The sequence below is a fragment of the Hemicordylus capensis genome, chromosome 3 (assembly GCF_027244095.1).
Source record: "Hemicordylus capensis ecotype Gifberg chromosome 3, rHemCap1.1.pri, whole genome shotgun sequence".
In the NCBI taxonomy this organism is placed as follows: Eukaryota; Metazoa; Chordata; class Lepidosauria; order Squamata; family Cordylidae; genus Hemicordylus; species Hemicordylus capensis.
In genome coordinates, this window is record NC_069659.1 from 86,323,033 (window position 1) to 86,349,942 (window position 26,910).

Genomic DNA, 26,910 nt, shown 5'->3' on the forward strand with positions numbered 1-26,910 from the left:
AGCTGGATTACATTCGTTTGGATGCGTGCATGGAAATGTGTTGCATTTCAAATGATATGAAAGTATCCTGTCTGTGTGGTGTTTGATCTACGATGGTTGTTTTCAACATGCAAGTCACTGGAGGAAATGGCCATAGTATGGATAAAAGAATAACAAGTCCAGATAGTGGCTTCTGGGTGAAAGGCTGTAGAGATTGTACCACCAGACCAGTATCCTTAGCTAATTATTTTGTTTGTGCAGCTTTTAGCCTGCTGGAACCCTATCTATGTTTTGGTTTTGAGGATCAAAGCTATAACCCTGAGACTACTGGGCTCAAAAATAATGACCAAGTTATTCTTGGAGTACTCCAGGCCCATTGCCAATCTCATCACTGAACAAACTATTCCATTCTTGTGCTCCTGTGTATCTGGAATAACATTAATATACTTTTAGTTTCTTGCTATATGCCTTCATCTCTTCACTTTCAGAGAAAAATCAATTCAGCATTATTGATTCAAAAAAAAGAAGAAGCTTTTGTCACAATTTACATTTATCTGGGGAAGATAGAATCCAGTTACCATCTTAGCACATTTTGTTTGAGTAATGTGCTCTGTCCAAAAATGTTATAGATGTAAGGAGTTGCTGTGTACGGAGTAAGACCAATGTATCTACCATCCTGGCAGCATAGATTGAGTAAATCGCAATTTCAGGCAAACGTTTCCCCCCAGTCCTGCTTCCTGAGGTTTTGTGGCTGAAGATGGCACAGATTGAATGGGGTTTCCTACACATGCAACATACGTATGCTACTACACATCTATGGCCTCCTGTGTTTCCCAACACGTTTGAACTGTGGTTGGAAGTATTGGCAGTGAGAAACTAGAAAACATTCATATCAACAGTGGAACAGCACAGTCACAAAATACAGTATCTTGCATACAATATAGACACCATACATTAGCATTAGAGGAACACCACTGTAGGCCAACCTTACAATCATGAGAAAGGTTGGAAGACCACTGAGGGAATGAGACCAAGGTATCACATCACAGGGAGAATCTGGGAAATTGAATGCAGTTTAGTGACAAGTTTGAAGCATATAAAACTCATTACTTTAATTAATTTAATTTAATATCTTGAACTACCTAAGAGGGGGTGGGCAAGCACCATAGATTCTAGAAGCTTATTTCGTTAGGTCTGGTAGTCATATCTCTATTTACCACTGGTAAGGAACAGGGACTTTCGTCACTTTTGATCAATTTAGTGCATATTACAAGAACTTTAATATCTAAACGATTTATTAGGCTTAAAATCATTACTGTATACTGTGCCAGGAGTAAAAATGCAAATAGAACAAAGTGTCTTCATTTAAAATATTGTACAAAAGTGTATGATGCCAGCAGCACCCTGAATTTAAACAAATGGTCAGCAATGAGGAGTCTTGTATATGCAGAAACTTCCCATTCTCACAGAATATCACAGAAACCCTTGCATAGCAAGATTATCTGTGTGCAATCAGTACCACTTAATAGTGGTTCTGATATGGAAGGAAGGCTCATTAAAATAAAGGAAACCTGCTTCTATATCATATGACATTACAGGTAATGTCATAGACCATGAGAAAGATAGATAAGTATTATCATTAAATTAGACAGTTGTTAGCATATAAAGCACAGCTTTACTTCTGCACTTTTGGGCATCAGACACACTTTATGGGTCATCAGCTCACATAATCTGGGTCTGTTCAGTAGACTAAAGATTGTAATATTGTAAAAGAATTGACACTAAGCAACTGGAAAGTAATTTAAACATCTCTTACGGGACATAAACTATTTGTAAAAAAAATGTAAAAAAGCAAGTGAATTACTTGTAAAAAATAAACTATGAAATATCTCTGCACAGATTGTTAATCAAATTCACAGTAATGCTGCATCCTTCTTGAGATCTATGAACTGCATTCTTTATGTTAATAACACTAGTTTGGACATTATAAGATACAAATGTGGTACAAAATACCAATATTTGTCATTTCCCCCATGATATTATGAAAATTGTTTTCCATAACATTAAATCTAATTGTGGCCACCGGCATCTTCAAAAATATGAAGAGTAGAGTTTTAGAAATTTAAAAATATATTAGTCTGTAACTCTTCAGAAGCAGTGGTGCTGTTCCTGTTGCACCAGTGCTTTGTAAGTCAGGATGTCAGCCATTGTTGTTCAATTTGGCTTTTCTGATGCCATTGACATTTTGGTGTGGCTGCAATATTGCATGTAGTTGCTCTTAAAGAAATACTTCTGGGATATGAACTAAGTGTGAGCTGGATTGCACCCCATTGTCTGCTAAATATACTGATCCTCAGCCCATTGTGGTTAGTCAGTAGCAAATCTTCCTGTGACTTTGGTAAGCCAGGATTGCACCCACTGGGACTGATAAAATGCAATGGACAACAAAAAGTCCATTCTACACAACCAGGCACATTCTAAGACAGACCTTATTGTCTCTAAACTGCAGTTTGAGATCCATTTTTGAAAACCCAGAGGAAGAGTTTTTTTAAAGACTCAACCTGAAGGTTTCTGGCAGGAATCTGTATACAAACCTTCTTCCATACTTTATATAAGTGATTAGTAGCTTCACCAGCAGCCTTAATACAGAAAAAAGCAGAAAATAATACAAAATAATACAAAACAGTTCTTTATTAAAAAAATGAAAAGAGAATCTATTCTGTAGTGTTTCAGTCTAAGCAGTTTCATTAAACCTTCTAATACCATAAAGATTTCTTGAGCCAGTAACTGCAGGATTGAGACATTATTGAGTTTAACAATTGGTGGGACTGACCTTTCATCTATCTACATTAGCAATTTTCTTAGGTTAGAATGAATTCACTGTCTCATCTCTTCTCACTGCAGACCCTTTCCTGCAGGCCCCCTTCTTTCAGAAAGGCATGTAGTGCACAGTTTGCTTGCGGATAGCAATATGGATTTCCAGCATTGCGTTTCAGCATCTTTCTTTCCTTTCCTGAAGTACAGAAAGAGGCCAGTTCCAGAGTATAACAAGACGCTCATGAATCCTCTATTGGGCCTGTAATAGAACGACTTGACTAGCGTCACACTTCACATCGCTTTAGTAGCTTTGTGGCCAAGTTCTGGGATAAGCACTTTTCCATTGCCCTTCATGCTAAAAGAAGATGTGTTTCTCAAGGCATGTTACTGAGAAAGGCAGATTATTCATGTTACCCTTTATGTAACAAATGGAGGGTCTAGATAGAAAAATTGTTTAAAGGATTCACAGCCCTGACTCTATGCCTGACCTTTCCACGTGCATGCAATGTCTAATTCAAACACTTACCAATAGAAACATGAGCAGAATATATATGGCATGATAGTTTCTCATGCAAATATAGTGCCTACAAGGGAAGAAATTCACCTCCAGATTAACAGAGTGGTGTTTTCACCTTTATATTGCCCTTCAGTGTGAGCACAAAGGCATGTGATACAGATGGTGTATCAGGGCAGTCCACACATCTGTGTATGACTACCAGATCCTCCATCTGGCCCTCCCCATGGTTAGTAAAGTTATTCCGAACTCTGGAAATGCCAGTTTGTGCTCCTGTGTGCAGACAGTGAGAAAGGATAGGTGAAAAAGGACATAGGAAGCTGCCATATACTGAGTCAGACCATAGGTCCATCTTGCTCAGTATTGTCTACACAGACTGGCAGCGGCTTCTCCAAGGTTGCAGGCACGAATCTCTCTCAGAATTATCTTGGAGATGCCAGGAAAGGAACTTGGAACCTAGATGCTCTTCCCAGAGCGGCTCCATCCCTTAAGGGGAATATCTTACAGTGCTCACACTTCTAGTCTCCCCTTCATATAAAACCAGGGCAGACCCTGATTACCTAAGGGGACAAAGTCATGCTTGCTACCACAAGACCAGCTTTATGCATACAGGTATACATGGATGGCCACACATGCCCATATTCTGCCAAGTACATAACTTTTAAAATACAGGTGTGCACCAATGGGTAAGGGTGATTACCTGTTGTATCGTTTTTATGCTTGTATTTTATAGATTTTAAATTTGGTTTGTTTTTATATATATTTTTAGCTTAATACTTTTATTGTCTTTTTATTGTATGTTTTAACTTTTGTAAACTGCCTTGGGGTTGTCTTTTAACGAAAGGCAGTATATAAATGCAACAATAAATAATAAATAAATAAATAAATTAGCAGTGGTGGCGAAAAATATTAATAGTGCTACCATATTCATTAACATAAAGTCATCCTGCTACAGTGACGCCTATATCCTAAAATACACTCTGATTAATTTCACCAGTGAAAGCCAGGCACACAGATTAGATGTGCATAGCCATTTGTATCTACAGTCATAAGAGGACAGACGTATATAAGTGCAGTTGTCAAAGCTATATGGATTGAGGACTTCAGAGGTGAATGGCCTGCCAGGGTCATGACATCTTCCAGTTGTCAAGGCAGAACAATGTATCTGTTCTCATTGTCTTGTTATTCGTACATAATGGAATCCCACAATAGGTTTTTCACAAAGACATAGATCAGCAGATCTGATTTTTGTTTCTATGTACAGAAGAATCTCCTGTGCATTTGTGCATATGGAATATCTGTGTGCACAGGAGATTGTTGAGGACACGTTGCTTTATCCACACTCAAAAAGGAGTGCATCATCATTATAGCTAGATGTGGAGATTTAAAATCAGAAGTACTACAACTCTGTTCTTTACCACACATATACTGCACGCCACAGTTTATTCATTCTAGAATAATCTCATTAAAATCCATGTGGGCATTCAGAAGAAAACAGATGAGCCAATATGCAGATCAACTATCACAGTCTATAGATGTACAAAGATTCAGAGTGTATGTCCAATTTTCCAGAAAGTTCAGTCCAATTTAAGTTTAATGTGAATTACTATCATAGAAGTAGTAATCCTGACCCAAAAAGGTGCATGCTCAGTAAGAGAGTGCATTTATTTTTGGAACAAATGGAAAATGACCCGACTGGAGCCTGTTGTTTTCCATGCATCCCAACACAAACAACTATAAGGTTTTTCTTATCACCAGCCCTACCAGGGTAGGGCAGTGCTAGCCTGGGTAGGGCTGGTCATGAGAAACACCAGGGTTGCTCCTGATCTCAGTGCTCCTCTGTCTGGTAGCCCAGGTTTGAAACCCAGGCTAAAAGTGTGGTAGAAGGATGTGGTAGAAGCCTCCTACCACACCGTTTGGTTGTGTGGGCACTCAATCTGCTGGCAGCCCTTTTCAAGCTGCTGGCAACCCTTTTTAGCTGTCAGCAGCCATTGCAACCATAGAGCTGAAGGGAAGGAGCGACCCATCAGCAGGAAGTTCCCAAATGCACTATGCTGCTTGTGCGGTGCATTGTGGGACACCTGGAGCCCAGGCGTCCTTCCCTCACTGGCTCTGGATTGCTGTGCCACTTGCCATCCCACCAATCATGTGTGCATGTAGCACAGCAGAGGTCATGAGGGGGGATGTAGGTAGGCTCCTGCCTTCCACCAGCCCCAGCAGTCATGTAAATGACCTTAATGCGTGACTAAAGGCATGAATGTGAATCAACTCCTTCTAACTGGGCAAAGAGGCACCTTTTTAATGTGGTGATTTTCTTTATTTAGCAGGGGGAGAGTAACTGGCCCTATCTACCCCCAGCACATAGTACTTCCAGTGATGTTGCTGGTGTCTATCTTGTGTTTCTTTCTAGATTGTGAGCCCTTTGGAGACAAGGAGCCATCTTATTTATTTATTATTTATCTATGTAAACTTCTTTGGAAACTTGTTGAAAAGCGGTATATAAATATTTGTTACTGTTGCTGTTTTGGAATGCTCTTCATACTCTTTTGTTAGCCATTTGATATTTTGGGATGGGAGTGCTTACCTTGTCTGGCCAGCAGCAGAGGGCCTCAGCACAGCCACCTCCTGGTGGCTTTCATTTTATTTTCCTACAATGTCCCAGATACAGCATCAGTCTAAGTCATTGCGGGGGGGCAGCTGCTAGTGGTAGCCACCATGATTTTATGGTGGCCATCATTTTCGTGTGTCCCCCCCCCCCACATATGTTACCTCCAGAGCACTGAGGGAAAATAAAATATTGGCCACCACGAAGTGGCTGTATGGAGGATCTCCATTGCCTGCCATAGCCGAAGCTGGCAGCAAAATGTCTAAGAAATAAATGTGGTCAAATGGAAATTTAAAAGAGAAAATAACCAACAAAAACAAAACAACTTATATAAGTGAGCATCGAAATAAGAGTATCAAAAAGAATCAATCCACTGATAACAAAAACAAATAGTGTACCAAAACGTATTATTTTCTTACACACTCCTAATGTGCAGCAACTGTAAAATAACCTGCAAGTGTGCTGGTCAGCTGTTGGCAGGGAGCAGGGAGCAAGGACGTGAACAGAAGACAGCATGACTGCAGCATGTTTTACAGGTCTACAGGAGTGCAGGCCCAGTTTCTAGACAGGGCTGCAGAAGTGCCTCGGGGAAAGCACCCCATTCTGTTTACACATACATATGACTTCTAGTGATCATTGACTGACATGATGAGGAATATTACTCAAAGTCATCCCATTAAAAATTGCAAGTTAAGCATTGTCCTTTTAATTCCAAGGGGGCTGCTTTGAGTAACTTTCCTCATCATGTCAGCCATTATGTTCATGTTACTCTTCAATATTAAAAGAAAAATATGAAAATATTTGTGAACCGCCTAGAGCCATCTGGATGAGGCTGTCTGAACTTTAAAACTTGACCCACGATGCTGTAACCAAATAAAAGTGAGTGAGCTGCAGGGTAATGTTATCAATTGACAACAACCACCGTGAAGTTTTGCTGGACAAATCCAGCTGAAACCAATGGGAGATGCACGAGAGCGCTGAAGTGCTAGTCCACAACTCACATTTATTTCAACGAGGCTTTAACAGGCAAAGTTCTATGTGAATTCTGCCAATTGTGTATTTAATTCATTGTGCCATCCAAGATCTGGCTTTAAAAATATATGTGATCATGCCAACTATATCTTCTGCCTCACAACATGGAACCAAACTGGTTACCTTTTCAGTTCCTTCTTCTTTCAGGCTAATAATGTCCAAATCAAAATCCTTTCTTAAGCCATCTGTTTTGTTGAAGGTAATTCGCCCAGTCAAACCATCCCAACGAGCCTAGAGAGAGAAAGTCACTTCAGTTTAATGTTTAGCCTCAAGTTTTTCAAAATCATCAAAAATAATGTTGTGATCTTGCAATCTAATATATCTATATTGAAGAATTTGTTGGCTGTTTGGTTTGTTGGTTTGTGTGAAATAAAGTCATACTACTCGATGATCTACAGATACCAAATTTTGCATGTACAATCCAGCCACTGAAATTAGCTGGATGCACTATTTTTTTACACCAGAATATGATGGGGAAAAGGTTTTTGGTTTTGTTTGTTCATTTGTTTTAGAAGATATTTATCAGTAAAAGATCTTTATCAGACTAAAATGTACTATGATTCAATTTTACTATGTATGGTAATTATTTAATAAAATGATTTGAAATTGAAATCCTACAAATTTTAAACTGTTCTTGGACTTCCCTTTAGCAAGAACATTAATAAAACAAAATCTACTACAAATATTTAATTTCTTGAACTTTCATACAAATGCAATCTACACAAATGACTTTGCCCCATCAATGGCAAGGCTTATCTACTGGTCTTGTTATAATTACTTTTGAAAAGACTCAGAATAAAATACTCCTTTTTTTATTCAGTTATTTTTTATTTAACTCAAAAGCTTTGCCAGAAGATATGTAAGCACTAGGGCTGTGCATGGCCAGGATTGGGCCAATTCCAATCCTGGCCATTCTTACATCCTGCTAATGATGCAGTTTGTGGCCTGGATCTCATTGAGCTGATAATCAGTATCAGTGCATCCGGGTGTGGTGGGGGCTTACCTTTACTGAATATATGGCTTCTGTGAAGAAGTTGGCTGCCCGCAGCATGCAGGGTTAAAATCCCCACCTTTCCTTGCCTGTTCTCAGCCTACAATGCACCAGGAAATGTAGAAACATCACAATGTTGCATCCTTTACCTGGTGCATTACTGGGAATGGGGTGGGGGTTGGTGGGAATGGCCATGGTCTGCAACTATAGGGCATGGCCTTTTTCCACAGTAGTGCACCAGGAAAAGGATACAACATGGTAATTTGCTTCCTTTCCTGGTGCGTTATAGGGTGAGACAGGCAAGGAAAAGTGGGGATTTTAAGCACTGCCACTGCAGAGAGCCAGTGTCTTCACAGACCCTTAGTGTCTTCACAGTAGCCAGATCTTCACTATAGGTACATTCTGTTCCTGTCCCCATCCCAATACCATTCAATACAATATTGATATGAAATGGTAATGTATTTAATGGCTTGCTGATAGCAGAGGAATTTTTTAATTGGAATTGTTTCTGCTGAAAAATCCTCCAATAGGGCTTGTATTGGCTTGGACCCTATTAACAGGTCAATGCGATCCACAACCCTAATAATGATAGATGACACTATTTGCATGGGAGCAGGGAGTATTCCCATGATAGATTAACCATCAACAAAATGTAAGCCAAACATATTGAGCAACAAGTTTTGTACTGTCCCCAATCCCCCTCTCAGCCCAACTCCTTGCACTGGACTAACACCCCCCACCCCCACCACAAAGAATCTCTGACAGATATCACCATAATGGATTATGAAATTATCAGAAGACAAGGAATCCATAACCTTACACCAGAAGAATATCATCCTGTTAATCTCCCAATAGCGTAATGAATCAATATATTAATAGTGCTGTCATGCTAAAATATTGGTGAAATATTGCAAACATTGTGTGAACTTTCCACTTTCATCCATCTGATGTTCTGGACAGGCCCAGCCCAAGATGTACCAGCGTCTGAGGTAGTATGGTGAGAAGCTCCACCTAGCTCCACAGCATACTCCTCACACCAATATCCCCCTTGTGCTCCCACCACCACTGTGGCGTTTGGACTGGTAAGGAAAACAGATTCCTGGTGGGTGAGGAGTTGTAAAAGAAAAGAAAACAATGCTTTATTTGTGAGGACCTGCTAGAAAGGCAGGAGCTGTTAGGAACAGGAACGAAAACCAGGAGTGGATTTTATGGAGAAGGCTTTGTTTCCATTCATTCATTCATTCATTCATTTTCTATACCACCATTCCACTGAACACGGCTTAAAAGGCAACTTACAAAGTTTGAGTGTGCATGAAATGAATTTTGCAATACATTTTGAGGTCAAATGAATCGCAAAAACTTCAAAGTGTTTTGTTGAAAAAGTGGCCAAAGCAGGCTGTTTTGATGAATTAACCTCGAAATGATTTGAGTGATTTGGCAGTAGGGAACAATGGGGAACTCAAAACACCACACTGTTCTCCATGGGTGGGACACCAAAGTGGGTTGGGTGATGGGTGCTACCTACCACCCAACCCACAAAAGAAATGAGCAAGTGGGCGACTTTTAATGTTATTTATCCTTTCCAAAAAAAAACCCCCAAACCCCATAGGATCCTAGGGGGGTTTTGTGGAAATATATTTTTAAAACCATCTGCTTGCCCATTTCTTTTGTGGGTTGGATGGTAGGTAGCACCCATCATGCTATACCACCCAACCCACTTTGGTGTCCCAAGAACCTGTCCATGGTGAACAATGGGGTGTTTCAAGTTTTCCATTATTCACTATGGCCGAAACAAATTGCACTCACAGAGTGCACATGACAAGTTTTGTTGTCCTTTTGTTGTTCCCTGTGCAAAACACAGCAGAAGCACACAATAAAAGGGAATCTGTACCTCCCAACACACACAGTTCAAAGAAAGTGCACAAATGGCCAAAAAACAATCACTGCCCCAGAATCCACTGCCAGCCACAGTGTCTGGGCTGCAGTAACATCATTGGCACCAGCTGCTCTCCCTCACACACAATTTTGACTCTGCCCTTACTTTCCAGCACTGCAATGGCTGCCACAGCAGTACCATTAGGAGCAGCAAGCATAGCCATAAGCAGGGACAAAGCTAGGAGAGAGGGAGCCTTTGTTCTCCCTTCTCCCCGAGGGGCCATCGGAGTAAGGGAGATAATGAAGTCAATAGGGAAGGGTGGAACTGGAGGGCCATCAGGAGCTGGGGCCCATCTGTTCAATTATAGCTACACCCTTGGCTATAAGCTCAACTGCAATGAAAAGAGAAGTGGGGGGAGCTAGCTTAAGATGGTGGATGGTAGCTTTTTCTCTGAGCTCCTCCAATTCAGTCAGTAATTTGTTTTTATTCTACATGCCTCTGAGTAGGTTTTTATTTGAACCTCTATTATGAGGCTTGGTTTTATCTTAGATAGTCAGCTGAAGTTTTGTCTTTGCTATTGGAAGGCTGTATAAGTTTAGATAAGTGTTAATTGGGCTCCGGCGCAGAATATAGGCGATGGAGAAGAAACAAACAAGGAACACAGGAAGCTGCCATATACTAAGTCAGAACACTGGTCCATCTCACTCAGTATTGTCTACACAGACTGGCAGCGGCTTCTCCAAGGCTGCAGGCAGGAATCTCTCTCAGCCCTATCTTGGAGATGCCAGGGAAGGAACTTGGAACCTAGGTGCTCTTCCCAGAGCGGTGCTGTTCCAGAGGGGAATATCTTACAGTGCTCACACTTCTAGTCTCCCTTTTGTATGCAACCAGGGTGGATCCTGCTTAGCTTAAGGGGACAAGTCATGCTTGCTACCACAAGACCAGCTCTCTCCCTAACACATGGAACAGGGCACCATTACATCATCTCATCACTGGCCATGGCGATGGTGTGTGTGCATGTATCAGCAGCACTAATAGGCAGACGGTGACACATCTGGTTTTGGCGTTGGCCAGGGTGGGGTGAGCTGCCAGTAGTGTTGCAGTAGGTGGAGGTGACCATGAGTCACTCACCCTCCATGGCCAGCTCTGGATAGCCCAGCTGAGGGAGACTGACCTTCAGGAAGACCAGCTGCTCCACCAAGTCAGCATGTAAGTGTGCACGTTGGGATGTCACCACGTCCCTGGCCATGGAGAACACCGTCTCGCTCTGGACACTGGTTGGCAGGCATGAGAGGAACCATAAAGCAACCACTGCTAAGTCCAGCAAGACTTGGTGATGTGTTGCCCAAAACTGGATCAGCTCCATCTCCTGGCCTGGGAAGTGGTGGGGATGCTGCTGCTAATGAACTTATAAGGATGGGGAGGAGGGGCTAGAGGAAGCTCTTTACTTGGGAAGAATGGCTGGCTGCCAGTAAGCCTGATCTTTTGCAACCTTATGTGTTGTTTTTTATTTGTTTGGAGGGCTGGGGTGGGCTGTAGCCCCTCCTGCCCTTACTGGCCAGCCACCCCTGACTAGAACAGTGGTTCTGGTATAAAAATTCTACTAGAAAATTAATTTGGTGGATTTATATGAAATTTATACAAAAACATTAATTTAGGAGCCAGGTTGCATACAGCCCACAATTGCATATTTTGCAGCACCCTGCTTCTACTCCAGTAATTCTCAGACTCCTAATTCTTTAGCTTCAGTTGCTATTAAATCAAGAGGTTTTTAGTCCACCCAACAAGATTATCAGAGATGCCTTTGCTCCATGTGCTGTTGTTGAAAAAGGCTAAATTGTCATATACATAGGACAGAGCCTTCTCTGTTGTTGCCCCTAGGCTCTGCAATGCTCTCCCAGTGAATGTCCACTCTTTAACATCTGTGGCTGTTTTGTAAAAAGAAAAACAACTAAAAATCTTTTTATTTGTTCAGGCTTTTACAATTTAGAGGTTGCCAGGTTGTTCAGTTTTCTTGCTTCTGATTATTATTTATTTACACAGTCAGACAGGTGTTATTGACTGGTTTGTTTTATCCAGACATCGTGTCCTTCCCAAGGTCCTGGGATGGCTGAATTTTATTGTCAGTGTTGTTGCTGTTGTTATAGATATCGTCGCAGAATATAGGCTGTTCCCAGAAAATGTGCTTTTTGTTATTGGCTGATGGTGATTTCTGTGGCCCCTATGGTGTTGAGGTGCTCTTCAAGGTCTTTTGGAACTGCACCAAGGGCGCCAATTACCACTGGGATTATTTTGGTCTTTTTCTGCCACAGCCTTTCAATTTCAATTTGTAGATCTTTGTATTTGGTGATTTTTTTCTATTTCTTTTTCTTCTGTTCTGCTATCCCCTGGTATTGCTATGTCAATTATTTTAACTTGTTTTTCTTTCTTCTCAACTACAGTTATATCTTGTGTATTGTGTGGCAGATGTTTGTCTGTTTGCAGTTGGAAGTCCCGTAATATTTTGACATCTTCATTTTCTACCACTTTTTCAATTTTATGATCCCACCAATTTTTGGCTACAGGTAGCTTGTATTTTTTGCAGATGTTCCAGTGTATCATCCCTGCTACCTTGTCATGCCTTTGTTTGTAGTCAGTCTGTGCAATCTTTTTACAACAGCTGATCAAGTGGTCCACTGTTTCATCTGCTTCTTTACAAAGGCGGCACTTGCTGTTTGTTGTTGACTTTTTGACTTTTGCTCTTATTGCATTTGTTCTTAGTGCCTTCTCTTGTGCAGCCAGTATTAAACCCTCAGTTTCTTTCTTCAAGTTGCCATTCTTAAGCCATTGCCAGGTCTTGGTGATATCTGATTTTCCACTTACATTGTGCAAATATTGACCATGCAGTGTCTTATTTTTCCATTTTTCTGCTCGGTTCTTGACTTGTTCTTTCTTGTAGGCCTGCTTTGTTTCATCGGTGTTGAATAGTTTCGCGTTATTGACCATTTTACATGCATCTTCTTCACTGTCCTTGATATATTCTTCAAGGCCTCTTTTCTCCTCCTCTACTGTTTGATGGACTTGCAGCATTCCTCTTCCACCTGAGCTGTGAGGGAGGTATAGCCTATCTACATCACTGCGGGTGTGCAGAGCATGATTGATGGTCATGATTTTCCTGGTCTTACGATCTAGCGTCTCCAGCTCTGCCTGAGTCCAGTCTATTATTCCTGCAGTGTATCTGATAACAGGTATAGCCCAAGTGTTTATGGCTTGTATGGTGTTCCCGCCATTGAGTTTCGACTTGAGGATTTTTCTGACTCTCCTGATGTATTCACTTCCAATTTTTCTTTTAACTTCAGTGTGTGCAATGTTATCAGCCTGGAGAATGCCCAAGTATTTGTAAGGTTCTTTCTCTTCCAGGTTCTTGATCTTGCTTCCATTGGGCAGTTCTATTCCTTCTGTTTTTGTTATTTTCCCTCTGTTCATTATTAATGCAGCACACTTGTCTAGTCCAAACTCCATTGCTATATCGCTACTGAATATACGGACAGTGTTTAGCAGTGATTCGATTTCTGACTGGGACTTTCCATACAACTTCAGATCGTCCATTTACAGCAGATGGTTTATTTTACTTGATGTTTTAGATGTTTGGTATCTGAGGCCTGTTTTGTTTAGTATTTGTGAAAATAGGGTCATGGCGATTACAAACAACAGAGGGGATAGTGAGTCCCCTTGGAAAATACCTCTTCTAATGCTAACCTGTCCAAGTGTCTTGCCATTGATTGTTAACTGTGTACTCCACATGCCCATTGCTTTTTTAAATAAATATCTGAATGTTTTTGCTGACATCAGTTGTTTCTCAACATTTTAGTATCCATGTGTGAGGCAATGAATTGAAGGCTTTCTTGTAGTCAATCCATGCAACACTTAGATTTGTTTTTCTTCTCTTGCAATTTTCTAAAATCATTTTGTCAATCAGCAGCTGGTCTTTTGTGCCTCTGGTGTTTGGACAATTTCCTTTCTATTCAACTGGATGCTGTTTGTTGGTTAATAAGTGTTGCATCGCTTCATCTGCTATTATTCCAGTTAATAATTCGAACATGGTTGGCAGGCAAGTTATCAGTCTATAATTACTTGGAACTGCACCTTTTGAAGGGTCTTTCATGATGAGATGAGTTTTCCCAGTTGTTAGCCATTGTTCAGTATCACCTCCTTGCAAAACGTGATTGAACTGTTTTGATAGTTGTTTATGAAGGCTTGTTTAAGCCAAAAGCCATGCAGTTCAGCTGATAATAATCAGATTATTATTATTATTATTATTATTATTATTATTATTATTATTATTATTCACATTTTATATCCCGCTCTTCCTCCAAGGAGCCCAGAGCAGTGTACTACATACTTAAGTTTCTCCTTACAACAACCCTGTGAAGTAGGTTAGGCTGAGAGAGAAGTGACTGGCCCAAAGTCACCCAGCAAGTATCATGGCTGAATGGGGATTTGAACTTGGGTCTCCCCGGTCCTAGTCCAGCACTCTAACTACTACACCACACTGGCTCCTTTTTTTATCTTTTTAAAAAGATGGTGTTTTATGGTTTTTAATGTTTAACTGATTTTAAGGTTTTAAATGTAACTTTGATGGGATTTTATTGTATTTTAACTTTTGTAAACTGCCTTGAGATGCATTATGGAAGGCAGTATAAAGAGTGAACAATAAATAAATAAGGTATAAGAATTGAAGCATTAATGAAATAGTATAATACCTAGGTACAGTGTCCATAAGACTGGGCTGCCAAGCAACAGCTGAGGTTCCTGCATTCACAGTCAGAGGTGCACGTAGGTAATTTTGGAGCCTGGACCTAAAGGCCTTTGGAGGCCCCCCCCCACAGTATTTTAAACACATTTTTAATACAACCACACCACCCAAGGCAGGCTAAAATGGATTTGGAGTCCCCCAGGGGGTGTAATGCCCTGGACTTCAGCCCCAAAGCCCAGGGGTAAGAGTGCCTCTGTTCACAGTCACAATCTCTCCCAGTGTCTTCTCAGACAAATGCTTTATCCATTTGGGACAGCATACAGGCAGGGGTTACAGAACATGGCAGGGTGAGCATAGGGCTTATTGTTCGTGTGCTCCCATCCACAATTTGAAGCACAATTGAACAGGGCTTGTGGTTTCCTATCATGTCAGAATTCACAGACATTGACAAACCACAGTTAGGGCCATTGCTCTGTCTCAAGAAGCTGCTGCAGCAGAGATAAGAGTGAACTTATAAAGATGAGTTCAGAGCAAGTAAGAAAGAAAAGCAGCCAAGCAGTTCTAAACCATGGTTTGCCTGTACTTCGGCAAGTTCAAACAATGACGTAATTTCTTAATTATGATTAGCATAAACCATGGTTTTGCATTATGTCTGAACCTGGAGAAAGAGAAAATGAAAACCGGTTTGGGTGATCAAAACAATTTTGTTTCAATATATTTCATATTGAACTTCAGCTGTTTCCTAGTCAAAGCCACTGTTCAACAGAAGAAAATAGTTAATAAACTGAAATGTCTAGTGTAATATCTTTTATCATCTTTATTTAGCTGCTTCTTGGCTAAGAATCTTAAATGTACAAGAAAGACTGATGATACAGTATATTATAACAGGACTACCTCATCAGTGTTGGTTTTATTATTCTGGAATTAGAGGTTCTTCAAGCAATCCCTTTTATTTTCTTCATTAAGCTTATTGTAATGCACATAAAAGGTTTGTGTAATCTTCCCTCTTGTCGAAGCTAGACTATAGACTTCAGACCCTAGGACTGAGTTTACTGAAGTGAATCTCATCATGAGTACAATAATCATAATCACACTGCACTAAAGCCTTCACATTCTGTTTGCAGTTCCTTTTCATTGTTAGGGAAAGTAGGGCAGAATTTTCAGGGGAACAATTATTATTATTGATTATTTTTATGAACATAATGTATATATTTTTTGTGAACAAACAAGTTCGCAAAGTGGATTACATAGAAAAAGAAATAAGAATTATTTCCTGTCCCAAAAGGGTTCACAATCTAAAACAAAACAAAACAAAACTCCTATAAGTTATTTTAACCCTGAATGGCTTGGCTCGTGGAAGCTAAATATTTGGAAAATAAAAGGAGGGACATGATATTATCTCTTTGTGTCTGTTGAATGGACATATCCTGTCAAAAGTATTTTTTTTTCTTTGTTGCAGGTTTGTGGTTGTGTTTTTAGCCTACTTTCTAGTAGGCTTATGAGATCACCTGGCATTTCATGTTTGTCTCCGTGTGTGTCCCCCCATCAACTTTGCAATGCCTGGACCAAGATGAACCAAATTGGCTACAGTTGTAGGGACACATAGGGACATCTCAACGTCAGTGTCATCCACCCCAAATCAAGATGGCAGATGCATGAACATTTGAGATGCAAGTGGGCTAACCTGTGAACTGCCTAAACGATTTGGACCAAATTTAGTCCAGTTGTAGAGAGATAGTGAAAGGAAAATAGGCAGATTAGTTCTTACTAGAACAAATTGTTTACATTCATTTTATGTCTTTACAGGCTGTTTCCTAATCATTAAGAAACTGTATGCCTACAGCTCAAGCTTACAAGATTTGCCCAGAAACCAATATTCTGGATAGTGTCTTGCAACAATACTAATATTTTTGATGCTCAAGAAAGAAAATGATCGTGCATGGAAGATTTTGGAAATTGCAAGTAGAACTATGCCTTCTATTATATTTTGAGATTATTGAGGTAAATCAGTATATTAGGTTCCATGAAGGAATGCAAATGCAAGAAAGCCAGCTACAAACTTCTAAAACTTAATTAACTGATAAAAATGAAGCAGATGTTTCCACTCTACAAAGAACTACATAGCTAATTAACTCAATTGTAAGATTTCATCCATATTTATTTTCAAGCTAAAAGAATGTTTTAAATTTTCTGCATTCCATGATAAATGTTACAAGGTATTATAAATGACTAGAGGCCCTTAGTCAATGATTTGGCTGAAAATTACAACTTAAGAACATAAGAACATGGATCCTATGTAATGCTTGGATTAGGCACAAGGCCTATCTAGTCCAGCATTCTGCTTCACACAGTGGCCCACAAGATGCTTCTGGGGAGCCCACAGAGTTATGTGCATGCCCTCTCTTCTGCGGTTGCTCCCTTGCAACTGGGGTTGAGATGCATCGTGCCTCTGAGGCTGGAGGTGGCCCACAGCAGGAGTGTATCTAGGGTGGGGCAGGCAGGGCACTGCCTGAGGTGCCACTTGAAGGGGGGGTGCCATTTTTAAAAATAAATAAATAAATAAAATGGCCACCAAAAACAAAATGGCCACCATGCATGCCCAAATGGCCTCTGTGAGGCCCTAGGCCATGCCAGGCCTCACAGAGGCCATTTGGGCATGCATGGTGGCCATTTTGTTTTCAGCGGTCATTAAAAAAATTTTTTTAAGTGGCCACCACGCACGCTGAAATGGTCTCTGTGAGGCCCTAGCAATAGCAATAGCACTTACATTTATATACCGCTCTATAGCTGGAAGCTCTCTAAGCGGTTTACAATGATTTAGCATATTGCCCCCCAACATTCTGGGTACTCATTTTACCGACCTCGGAAGGATGGAGGGCTGAGTCAACCTTAAGCCCCTGGTCAGGATTGAACTTGTAACCTTCTGGTTACAGGGCGGCAGTTTTACCACTGCACCACCAGGGGCTCTTTACAAAGAGCCCTAGAGTCCAGCAGGGGGACGGGGACCTTTGCAGACCCCCACCCACCCTTTAGGAAGCCCCTCGAAGGGGCTACAGGTAAAAAAAATTAATTTAATATAATATAAGTCACTGTACACATATTCAGATTGGCACTATGTACAGAGAATCAGGGCTTGTGAATACTGAGCTGAAGCTTATGAGCTAGGATTGTATTCATTTGCTCTTACTTTGCTTCTTGTGATAAGTGAGTTAAATGTGATGTCTTGCTAATATGGCTATTAATGGTGAGTTTGTCTTTGAATCTGTGTGAAACCCTTAATATTAAGGCCCACTGGGAGTTTCTTGCTCTCTTTCTCTCATTTTAAATGTATTTCTGAAATACTAGAATATATTCCAAGCAGTGACACAGTTTACTCTGCATATCCTTTAATTATTTACAGAGTATCTGGGAAAAGTCAAATTCTCCATTTATTTTTAAAACATATGTAATAGTGATGCTACAATGCATAGTAGAGAATTAGACAGGCATTTCTGTTTAGTTTTCCAAGTACACCTCCACATAGTATTTGGGTATTTCATGAGCCCCAGAAAGAATACTGAAATTTGTAGTTTCCCAGCATTTTTTGGTCTGCCTACGTCCACTGCTACATAGTTTTTGAAATATTAAAAGATTAACGAGCTTGACTTGTATTTTTCAGCTGATATTATGGTAAAGTTATCTGAAAGATGGGTGTCAGATGTTTGGACAGGGGGCGCAATTTCAGTGCTTGCCCTAGGCACTATTTCCCCTAGATACGCCACTGGCCCACAGCCACCAGACTAGCAGCTATTGATAGACCTGTCCACCATGAATTTGTCTAAGCCCCTTTTAAAGCTAACCTGTCCTCTCACTAAGTTTAGGAATTTGAACTCTGTCTCATTCCCCCTCTTTCTGATGCATGCTCCCCCCACCCACCTCTCTCTTTCATATGTGCCCCTTTCTCATCTGTCTGTGTCATGTGTCTCCCTTTCTCATCTGTCTCCTCTCGTGCTGGTCTCTCGAACGTGCCCATCCTCTTTTATGCACATTTCTCTTGTGTGTGCATATATGTCTCTCTCTCTTACCCAGCTGTCTTCCCATGTTGATCCCTTACTCACATGCAGTCTTCCAACCCTCTTCCCTGATGCATATGTTCTTCACAGAAAAGCTTGAGTGCCACAAGAAAAATACAATATAGATGAATGCAAATCTAATTAAGTAGGTGATTAAAAGAATTTTCTTGTAATGCTAAAGGGAAGATTTTTAAACCTTAAAATGTAGTACCTATATAGATTTATATTATAGTCCAGCTGCAGGGCTGGGTTGCACATACAAAGCTCTGATCAGATAACTGGCAGTAGGGCTGGTATTGTTTGGGAGTAGGAGACATTATTGCATATTATTGGACCAGGGCTATGCACGAACAGTCCAAGCACCCACACACATTTGTAGCTGGATCTGTGCATTAATAAATAAAATATATCAAGCATTTAAGGCATCCATAAGCTTTCAAGTTTAAAGTTTTAATGTTATTTTTCTTTATATTTTAAACTGTTTTAATTTATTTTATGTTTTAATTGCCATTTGTGTATATAGGTAGGTATAAAAATGCACCAAATAAATAAATAGAAATAATGCAAGGGTTCCTAACTTTAGGTCCCCAGATGTTGTAGGACTACAGCTTTCAGCCAAAAAACACTGAGGCTGGGGATGGTGGGCGTTGTGGTCCAACAACTTCTGGGGATTCAAGGTTGGGAAGCCCTGCATTAAGTTTTAAGCAGGTAACCACTCAGACTGTTTGCAAGAGATTCTAACATTCAGCAGTAAAAATTGTTTCAATAACCATAATTCATCTGTAGGTGCAACATTTGAAAGATAAATTATAATTGTAATAACATCTGAAATCTATATTTTTAAATGGGGGTATCAACTTTAATAAAAATAGATTGAATATGAATGTGTATCAATCTCAAATTCAGGCAAATGCAATTTTCACTGAAAAAACCCATCATTGCACCATTGATTGAGATCATTGTTTCACTTTCTTTAAATGTATTGCCCTTAAATCACTGAGAATCAATATTATGCCTTATTTCTAGCCAGAAATAATGATCAGGTCAATCATAAGTCTTTAGATCCAACTGTATCCAATTTGAGTACCTGACTATTCTGGAGAAACATTCCCCACACTGAGCTACTCCAGATGTAAATTAGCCTGACCTTATGATATCTTTTGCAGTTGCTCTGATCAAACTTATTTTTGGGCTGTACTTGTTAAAACAGCTTTCTAAACTTGAGAACATGTCAGTGTCTGCCCCTATTCCAGGCCATTAAAAACTACCCACGGGGGGGGGGGGGATGGTATGTTCTTTACAGCACAATTGTATAGCTCAAGCAGAGGCACTCTTACCCCTGGACTTGCACAGCCTCCTGGGCCTCCACAGCCCCTGGTTGGCCCCCAAATCCTCCTTAGTCTGTCCCGAGTGGTGTGGCCACCTGGCCGAAAATGATGATGCTTGATTTGCAAGGGGTGGGTGGGGCTCCAAGGCCTTTAGGTCCAGGCTACAAAATTACCTAGGTGCACCTCTGAGCTCGAGGCCTTAAATGGGATAAAGGATTAAGATTTTTTTTAAAATCAAACATTAAAGAATGACTATCTTGTAATGACCATCTCTCCTTTTAAAAGGACTCGGCCTTTCTCATAGTTTTTGCTTCTTTCTCCTTTTTTTCTGCCTTTCCCCCAAAAGTCTCCTTCCTTTTGCTTTACCCAGGTTCTATACCATCTTTTTTTATCTCCTATAGCATTTGTGCATTGCAGTCCATTACTCCTTTCCATTTCTGTAAACTGAATGGATTATTATGGGATGTTAGCAAAATGGCTGTGATTGGACAGGGAGTGGAGGATGCAATGTAGCTCTGAGTTCTTGCCCAGATGTTTGAACCCCTCTGCAAGATCCCTGCCAGGAGACTTGAATTGGTGTTAATGTGTCACACATTGGTGTGAAGGAATGAAGGCTGGGCGTTTATTAATATGAGAAGAAAGCACTTGTATGCCTGACTGATACCTGAATCAGTCTGTGCAGCATTTTGGGCACAACCCTTTCCCCCTGCCTTCATCTATGCTTTGCCTTTATCCCTTGTTCCAATAGTTACATATCTCTATAAAACCAGTTCATGGATTTCTTTTGCATAATGAAGAAATGCGACTGAGGATGGGGCTACACTAATGAAGAGTTGGGATAATGCAAATAGAGCTGGCTAGGCTATCAGCGGCTTACCTGAGTATGATAATAAAAATTAAACAGGTTGCAATCTGGGACACAGATGAGATCTTCCCCCCACCCACTACTTTCTGGACACTCAAGTTGACTTGATGTGCTTCTATGGTTACTTTCCTTTAGCTGATTTTCCGACTCTGTGTATTAAAAGCTGACACTGGGAAATACTGTACTGGGATTATTTCCAAATATTTGTTTAACTTTGCAACATTTTTGAGAGGAGTTGCAAACCATATTGTAAACCTATTCCTTCCATTCATCCTTTCTCACCATTTCTCACCATTGCTGATATATCTCTTAACTCCTTTTGCTGTTAGCTTCAACTCACACCCACCATACTGGCTTTGCAGACGTGGTGCTGTGCAAGGATTTGCATCTCAATTAGTTTTCTGATTTAGGCAAGCAAATTACAGATTTAAATCCAAGAGCTTTGATAGCCTTGTGTTATCTATCTATCTATCTATCTATCTATCTATCTATCTATCTATCTATCTATCATATTTTATACCACCCCAAACCTATGTCTCTGGGCAGTTTACAACAAAAAAATTGGGTTTCTGTTTCTTTGTTTTTATCTTCTTCACTCATTTTCTGCTTGAAAGGCTTTTACAATAAAATTTATAGAATTTTAAAGTTTAGATTCCAGAATTTATGGTGTTTCCATGTATTTAGGTATGCATTCTTCCCAAATAGTGTTTTTTTTAGCTTCTCACCAGCCAAATATTTAAACAATTCTGTGACCCAATGAGCAGAGAGCAGGTTTTCTCAGGATCATCTCAGACTCAGAAATTATATGAATAATTTTTTTTTAAAAAAAGGGAAAAGAATATAGTGCTAGTCTTCATTCAAGTCAATCCAAGGCTCAAAAAAGCAGCCTCCTAGCAAAGCAAGGAAGAGGCATCTCCCTTGTTTATCAAGAGGTGTTTTTAAAAGCAGTGCACCCTGGGGGAGAGAGATAGAAAGTTAACCCCCCACAGGGAACTCTATGACTCTGTGGATCCTCTGTTGGGGATGGTGTCTTCCTTCCCCTTCCCCATTTTCCAGGGTACACACTTTCAAAGAAGACTTGGACAGCTGGTGGGGGTGGAGTGTTGATTGAGTGCACGAGGCCAAGGACTATAAATCAGACAGCTTGTGCCTTGAACAACTGCTGGAAACAACACGTCAAATCGGCTTGAACTTTTGTCAGAGAGATTTTGACCTTGAAATTGGGCTTCTCACTCCTCACTCCTGTATACCTGTTGAGACTGTTGAATCTGCCTCTTTAACAAATAATAAAACAACTGAAACCTGATATCTCTGACCAGCATATTTCATTGGGTGAGCTTGTGACAGCTTGTTTCCAGCCCTTTAAATCTTGGAGAGCCGGGGAAGATGACAGAACCCCTCCAAAACCAGCTTGACCAGTTAACCACTGTGGTTGCAGCTCTTCAAACACAGTTAGTGACTCAACGCCTGGCTGTAAATCATAAGTGCCCTGTGGCAATTCCAGATAAGTTTGATGGATCTCTGGCTAAGTTTTATGCTTTTGTAGCACAGTGTGAACTCTTCATGCAATTAAGAGCAGAGGACTTTCCTGATGATAGGTTTAAAGTGGGGTTTATGATAAGCCTCCTGACTGGGCCTGCAGCCAAATGGACTACTACTTTCTTGCTTCAGGGGGTACCTATTCTTGCTAATTATGCAGCTTTTGTGGCTAAGTTGTGGGCCCCTTACAAAGATCCTTCAAAGGCAAAGACTGCCAACAGGCAGATTCGACGTCCAGTGTCTTTCGTCGGGTGAGCTTGTGACAGGTGCCTCCAGAGGCGTAACTAGGGAAAACGGCGCCCGGGGCAAGCACTGAAATGGCGCCCCCCCACCCCCCCCCGCCGCCCCCCCAACATACTACATTATACTTAGGTTTTTCCTCACAAGCGCCTGCCGCCGCTGCCAAGCCAGGCCACTGACTGGCCGCCCGGCGCCAGCAAAGCAATGGGGGGGCGGGCGCAGGCAGCACGGAAGGGACCACTCATGGGGAAGGGGGCACCGACGTGCTCCCTTGACTGCTGCAGCGCTGCTGCACTGAGCAGGAAACATTTGTATTAACAAAAAATTAAAAAAAAAAATTTTAAAAATTGGTCATGGCGGCGCCCCCCACGTGACCAGAAAAGATGGCACCCGGGGCACGTGCCCCCCCTGCCCCCCCTATAGTTACGCCTCTGGGTGCCTCTTTGCCCAGTTAGAAGGGCTTTAGAAATAAAGTCTGATCCACAGTTCAGATGTGCATGGGCCAAATGACATATTGGCCATCTTCAGACCTAATGGCAAACCGTGGGTCGAACAGACCTGCAGTTTGCCTCCATTCTCCCTGGCGATGATCACTATTTGCAGTCTGGGAGCCAGCAAATGGGGAGGAAATGGCTGCGAGGGTTTCCTCCTTCACATGAAGGAAAGTTGCAACAGCCAATAGAGTTGGAGCAAGGGAGAAGCTTCCTACCCTTATCTCCAGTTTATGCAGCTTGCACAAAGCAGAGGTCATGGCAGCAGTATCTGGATGACACGATGCTGCCTTCAAGGGAGCCAGCGTGGTGTAGTGGCTAGAGTGCCGGACTAGGACCGGGGAGACCCGAGTTCAAATCCCCATTCAGCCATGAAACTAGCGGAGTGACTCTGGACCAGTCACTCTCTCTCAGCCTAACCTACTTCACAGGGTTGTTGTTCTGAGGAGAAACCTAAGTATGTAGTACACCGCTCTGGGCTCCTTGGAGGGAGAGCGGGATATAAAATGTAAAAATAAATAAATAAAATAAACCTGAGTTCTTGGCAGCAAAACTCAAAACAAAGCTAAGGTACAAATTAAGGTTTGGGGGCTAAAAATGATCTGTGGTTCGGCAACGAAACCATGGTTTACGCATTTTGATTAAAAGTCTTTCACCTCTAGCACGTTTGCCTCCAGGTTGCCCCTGTGTCCAAAGGAGGCCATTATGAAGGAAAGTCATAATGAAGATCAGGGCTATGATTCAGAGAAGGGAGTGGGCTATTAAGTCTTTCATTTCCACCAGTTCCACACCCTGTAACATGGAATTTGACCCTTGATTTAAGCTGGTTAAGATACATCTATACTACAGATGTAAATGATTTAATAGTGAAATCCTAGTTTGGTGAGGAGATGATATATCTTTAATAAAGAATGCTCAATCGACAATTCTCAGGATTCTTTGGGGGAAGCCATGACGGACTACACATTTCTGGGTCCATTTGGATTATACCTTACCAGCCCACACAATTAGGAAGGGGAGGCTATGAGCGCACCCATTGGGATGTGGACATACAAATGCTCTCCCAGCATGGCCTTTATTGGGGGAGTTGTTCATCTCCCTACATGCAGGCCAAATATTTGGTTAAATATTTATTGTGATACAGGATAGTGGGAAGGTGTCAGGATATTCATGGAGTATGTCCTAACAGGTGTGTTCTCAGCACATTATCTTCTTAATAATGTGGACAAGTGAGGTATCACCCAAACTGGCCCACTATTCATTTAAAGCAGTTTAATTGTCATGACTTTTCCCAAAGAAACTGAAAAATTAAAATTTGGTTTGAGTATTGAGTGTTGTCTGTTAGATATTGCTCACTCCTTGAACCAAATACAGTCCCCAGGATTTGACAGTTAATCTAGTTTAAACTTGTAGTATAGTTGTATTAGTCAATCCAGATGTGCCTTCACAGAAGTGTGCAGGACTAGATGATGGATTATTTCCCAACATACCACTTTATTCAGTTCCACATTTCGTATCCTCATAAACCATATACTTCAGATCTCTCTTTGATTTTTCGTTACCTGAAACAGTTCGCTGTATAATTACTGTAATGACTATGTAAGACTTAGCACATTTTCCTAATTAGAACCTCACTGCAAAATTTAGCATCCTTTTCATGCCAATATTCCATATCAAATACACAGCTCTCACAGTTTCATTAAGTTCCAGTAAGGGACCTTATGAAAACCTGATTCTTATGGATTAGTTTGCTCCTTAATGTAAAATACACATCTAATTCTCTTAAAGGACAAATTCTTTAAATCTAATACAGTAAAGATCTTAAGAAAAATGTGGAGAGGACACATGAAAGATCAGGAAAGATCAAGATTGCAAATGCTAATAATTCCTTAATATTTGTTTATGTTATTTACTTAGGGATGTTACTTGTTTAGGAGATCTACCTTAGGAATGATATATTGTATACCATGGAATTGCAACGCAATGCATTTTAAATACCCTTCCTAACAGTGGGTTCATGAAACACATATATGGAAGTGGACAGAAAATTGCCCAAGATGTAAATCTTTATAGCATGGGCAAATAACCAAAGGTGTAACCTAAGAAATAGGATTAGTATGCAGGTTTATGGAGCTTTGCCAAATGCTTCCTTGCCTCAGTCTCACACTGGATAATTTGAATGCTAGGAGGAATAATGTCTGACACTCAGACTAATGCTCCACTAAAGATGCACTCATGCAAGAAGGTCACGTAGCTGAGTGGATGCTCCGAGTTGCTCAATCTCTTGTGCTCTTGGTCTGCTTGTACAAGTGTTGCTCTTGCTTAGCAATGATAGCAAGTAGTTTTGCATCATTCCCTGCAACCTATATGGACTGAGGCAGAGGTTTTACAGCAGCAGATATGCCACAAAGTGCAGAAGCGCACCCTGTTGTACCACTGCAACACTGGTCTAGAGCGTAAATTCCCAGCTTAGCAGAATTAACTAGTACAGCAACATGTTAGAGAGCCAGCATGTCATAGTGGTTAGAGTGGTGGATTAGGACCGGGAAGATCTGAGTTCACACCCCCATTCAGCCATGAAGCTCACTGGGTGACTCTGGGCCAGCTACTTATCTCTTAGCCTAATCTACCTCACAGGGTTGTTGTAAGGATCAACATAACCATGTACTCTGGGCTCCTTGAAGGAAGATCAGGATATAAATGAAATGAAATGAAATGAAATGAAATGTTTGCACTAATGCATTGTTAACCTGGTTCTCAGCCGCTATCTGGTATTTTTGTTGCTTCCCTCCACACATTTTAGGAATGTAAGTAGAGATTACATATATGTCCATAAATGGATAAGTACGGAATGCCTTTCTCCCAATATCAGACTTAATGGTAAGGTGCCTCTAAGCCTTTCTCTCATCAACAAAACATCTCATCATATAGTATGTAATTAAATTATGGAATTTACTACCACACGATGAAGTCTGAAACTAGCTTACACAGCTTTTTAAAAGGATTTGATAAATTCATAGCTGCCTTTCGCTGAGTCAGACTCTTCATCCATCTCGCTAAGCATGGCCTGTACTGATTTGACAGCAAATCTCCAGTTTTATGCAGGGTCTTTTCTAGCCCCATCTGGAGATGCTAACTATTAAACCTGGGATGTTTATTTTATTTGTTTGTTTTATCATATTTGTAAACCACCTAATATTTCTATTTCTTGGAGATGTACATTGTTTAAAAATATAGCAAAAATCAAAATTACACAATAAAAAACCAAACTGTTTAAGAAGTGTTTTAACTAAAAGCCTGAAAAAACAAGTGGTCTTTTTAAAAGGGAGTCAGGGCTGGAGAAGCTCTTATTTTGACAGGGGAAGTGTTCACTCCTGTGGCAGCCATGGAAAGTAGGCGTTCTACCACTGAACTACAGCCCTTCATGGAAGATATGCCTAGCAATGGTCATGGCAGCTGAATGGAACCTCCATGTTCAACAAGAACAACAAATATTTATATACCACTTTTTAACAAAAGTGTCCAAAGCGGTTTACCTAGAGAAATAATAAAGAGAGAAATAAGATGGATCCCTGTCCCCAAAGGGCTCACAATCTAAAAAGAAACATAAGATAGATACCAGTGACAGTTACAGGAGGGGCACTGTGCTGGGGGCAGTGGTGGATTAACAGAGAGGCAGAGCAGGTATTTGCCTATGGCGGAAAAATGTGGGGAGCAGCAAATTTTGCCCCTCCTCAAATATTGCTGCCCCTCTCTGTGGGCAGTGGTGGCTGCAGCAAGGGTGAAGTGGGTGAGGAGAAAGCCCGCCCCCCTTTACCTTAAAAAAAAAAGGCAAACATTTTTTGT

General features: G+C 40.8%; 1 protein-coding gene across 6 annotated transcripts in view; it reads right to left on the minus strand.

Annotated features, from left to right (window-relative positions):
• Window positions 1–26,910, minus strand: part of GRIK1 (glutamate ionotropic receptor kainate type subunit 1) — a 293,855-nt gene that overhangs the window by 43,817 nt on the left and 223,128 nt on the right. For 4 of the 6 annotated variants that reach the window (XM_053310755.1, XM_053310759.1, XM_053310753.1 and 1 more), the window contains 2 exons: window positions 7,071–7,178; window positions 2,574–2,618 (listed from right to left, as the gene is read on the minus strand). In XM_053310755.1, the coding sequence (XP_053166730.1) occupies window positions 2,574–2,618; window positions 7,071–7,178 (153 nt within the window). The remainder of the gene's footprint in view (window positions 1–2,573; window positions 2,619–7,070; window positions 7,179–26,910) is intronic. The other 2 variants (XM_053310756.1, XM_053310758.1) reach the window with 1 other exon arrangement.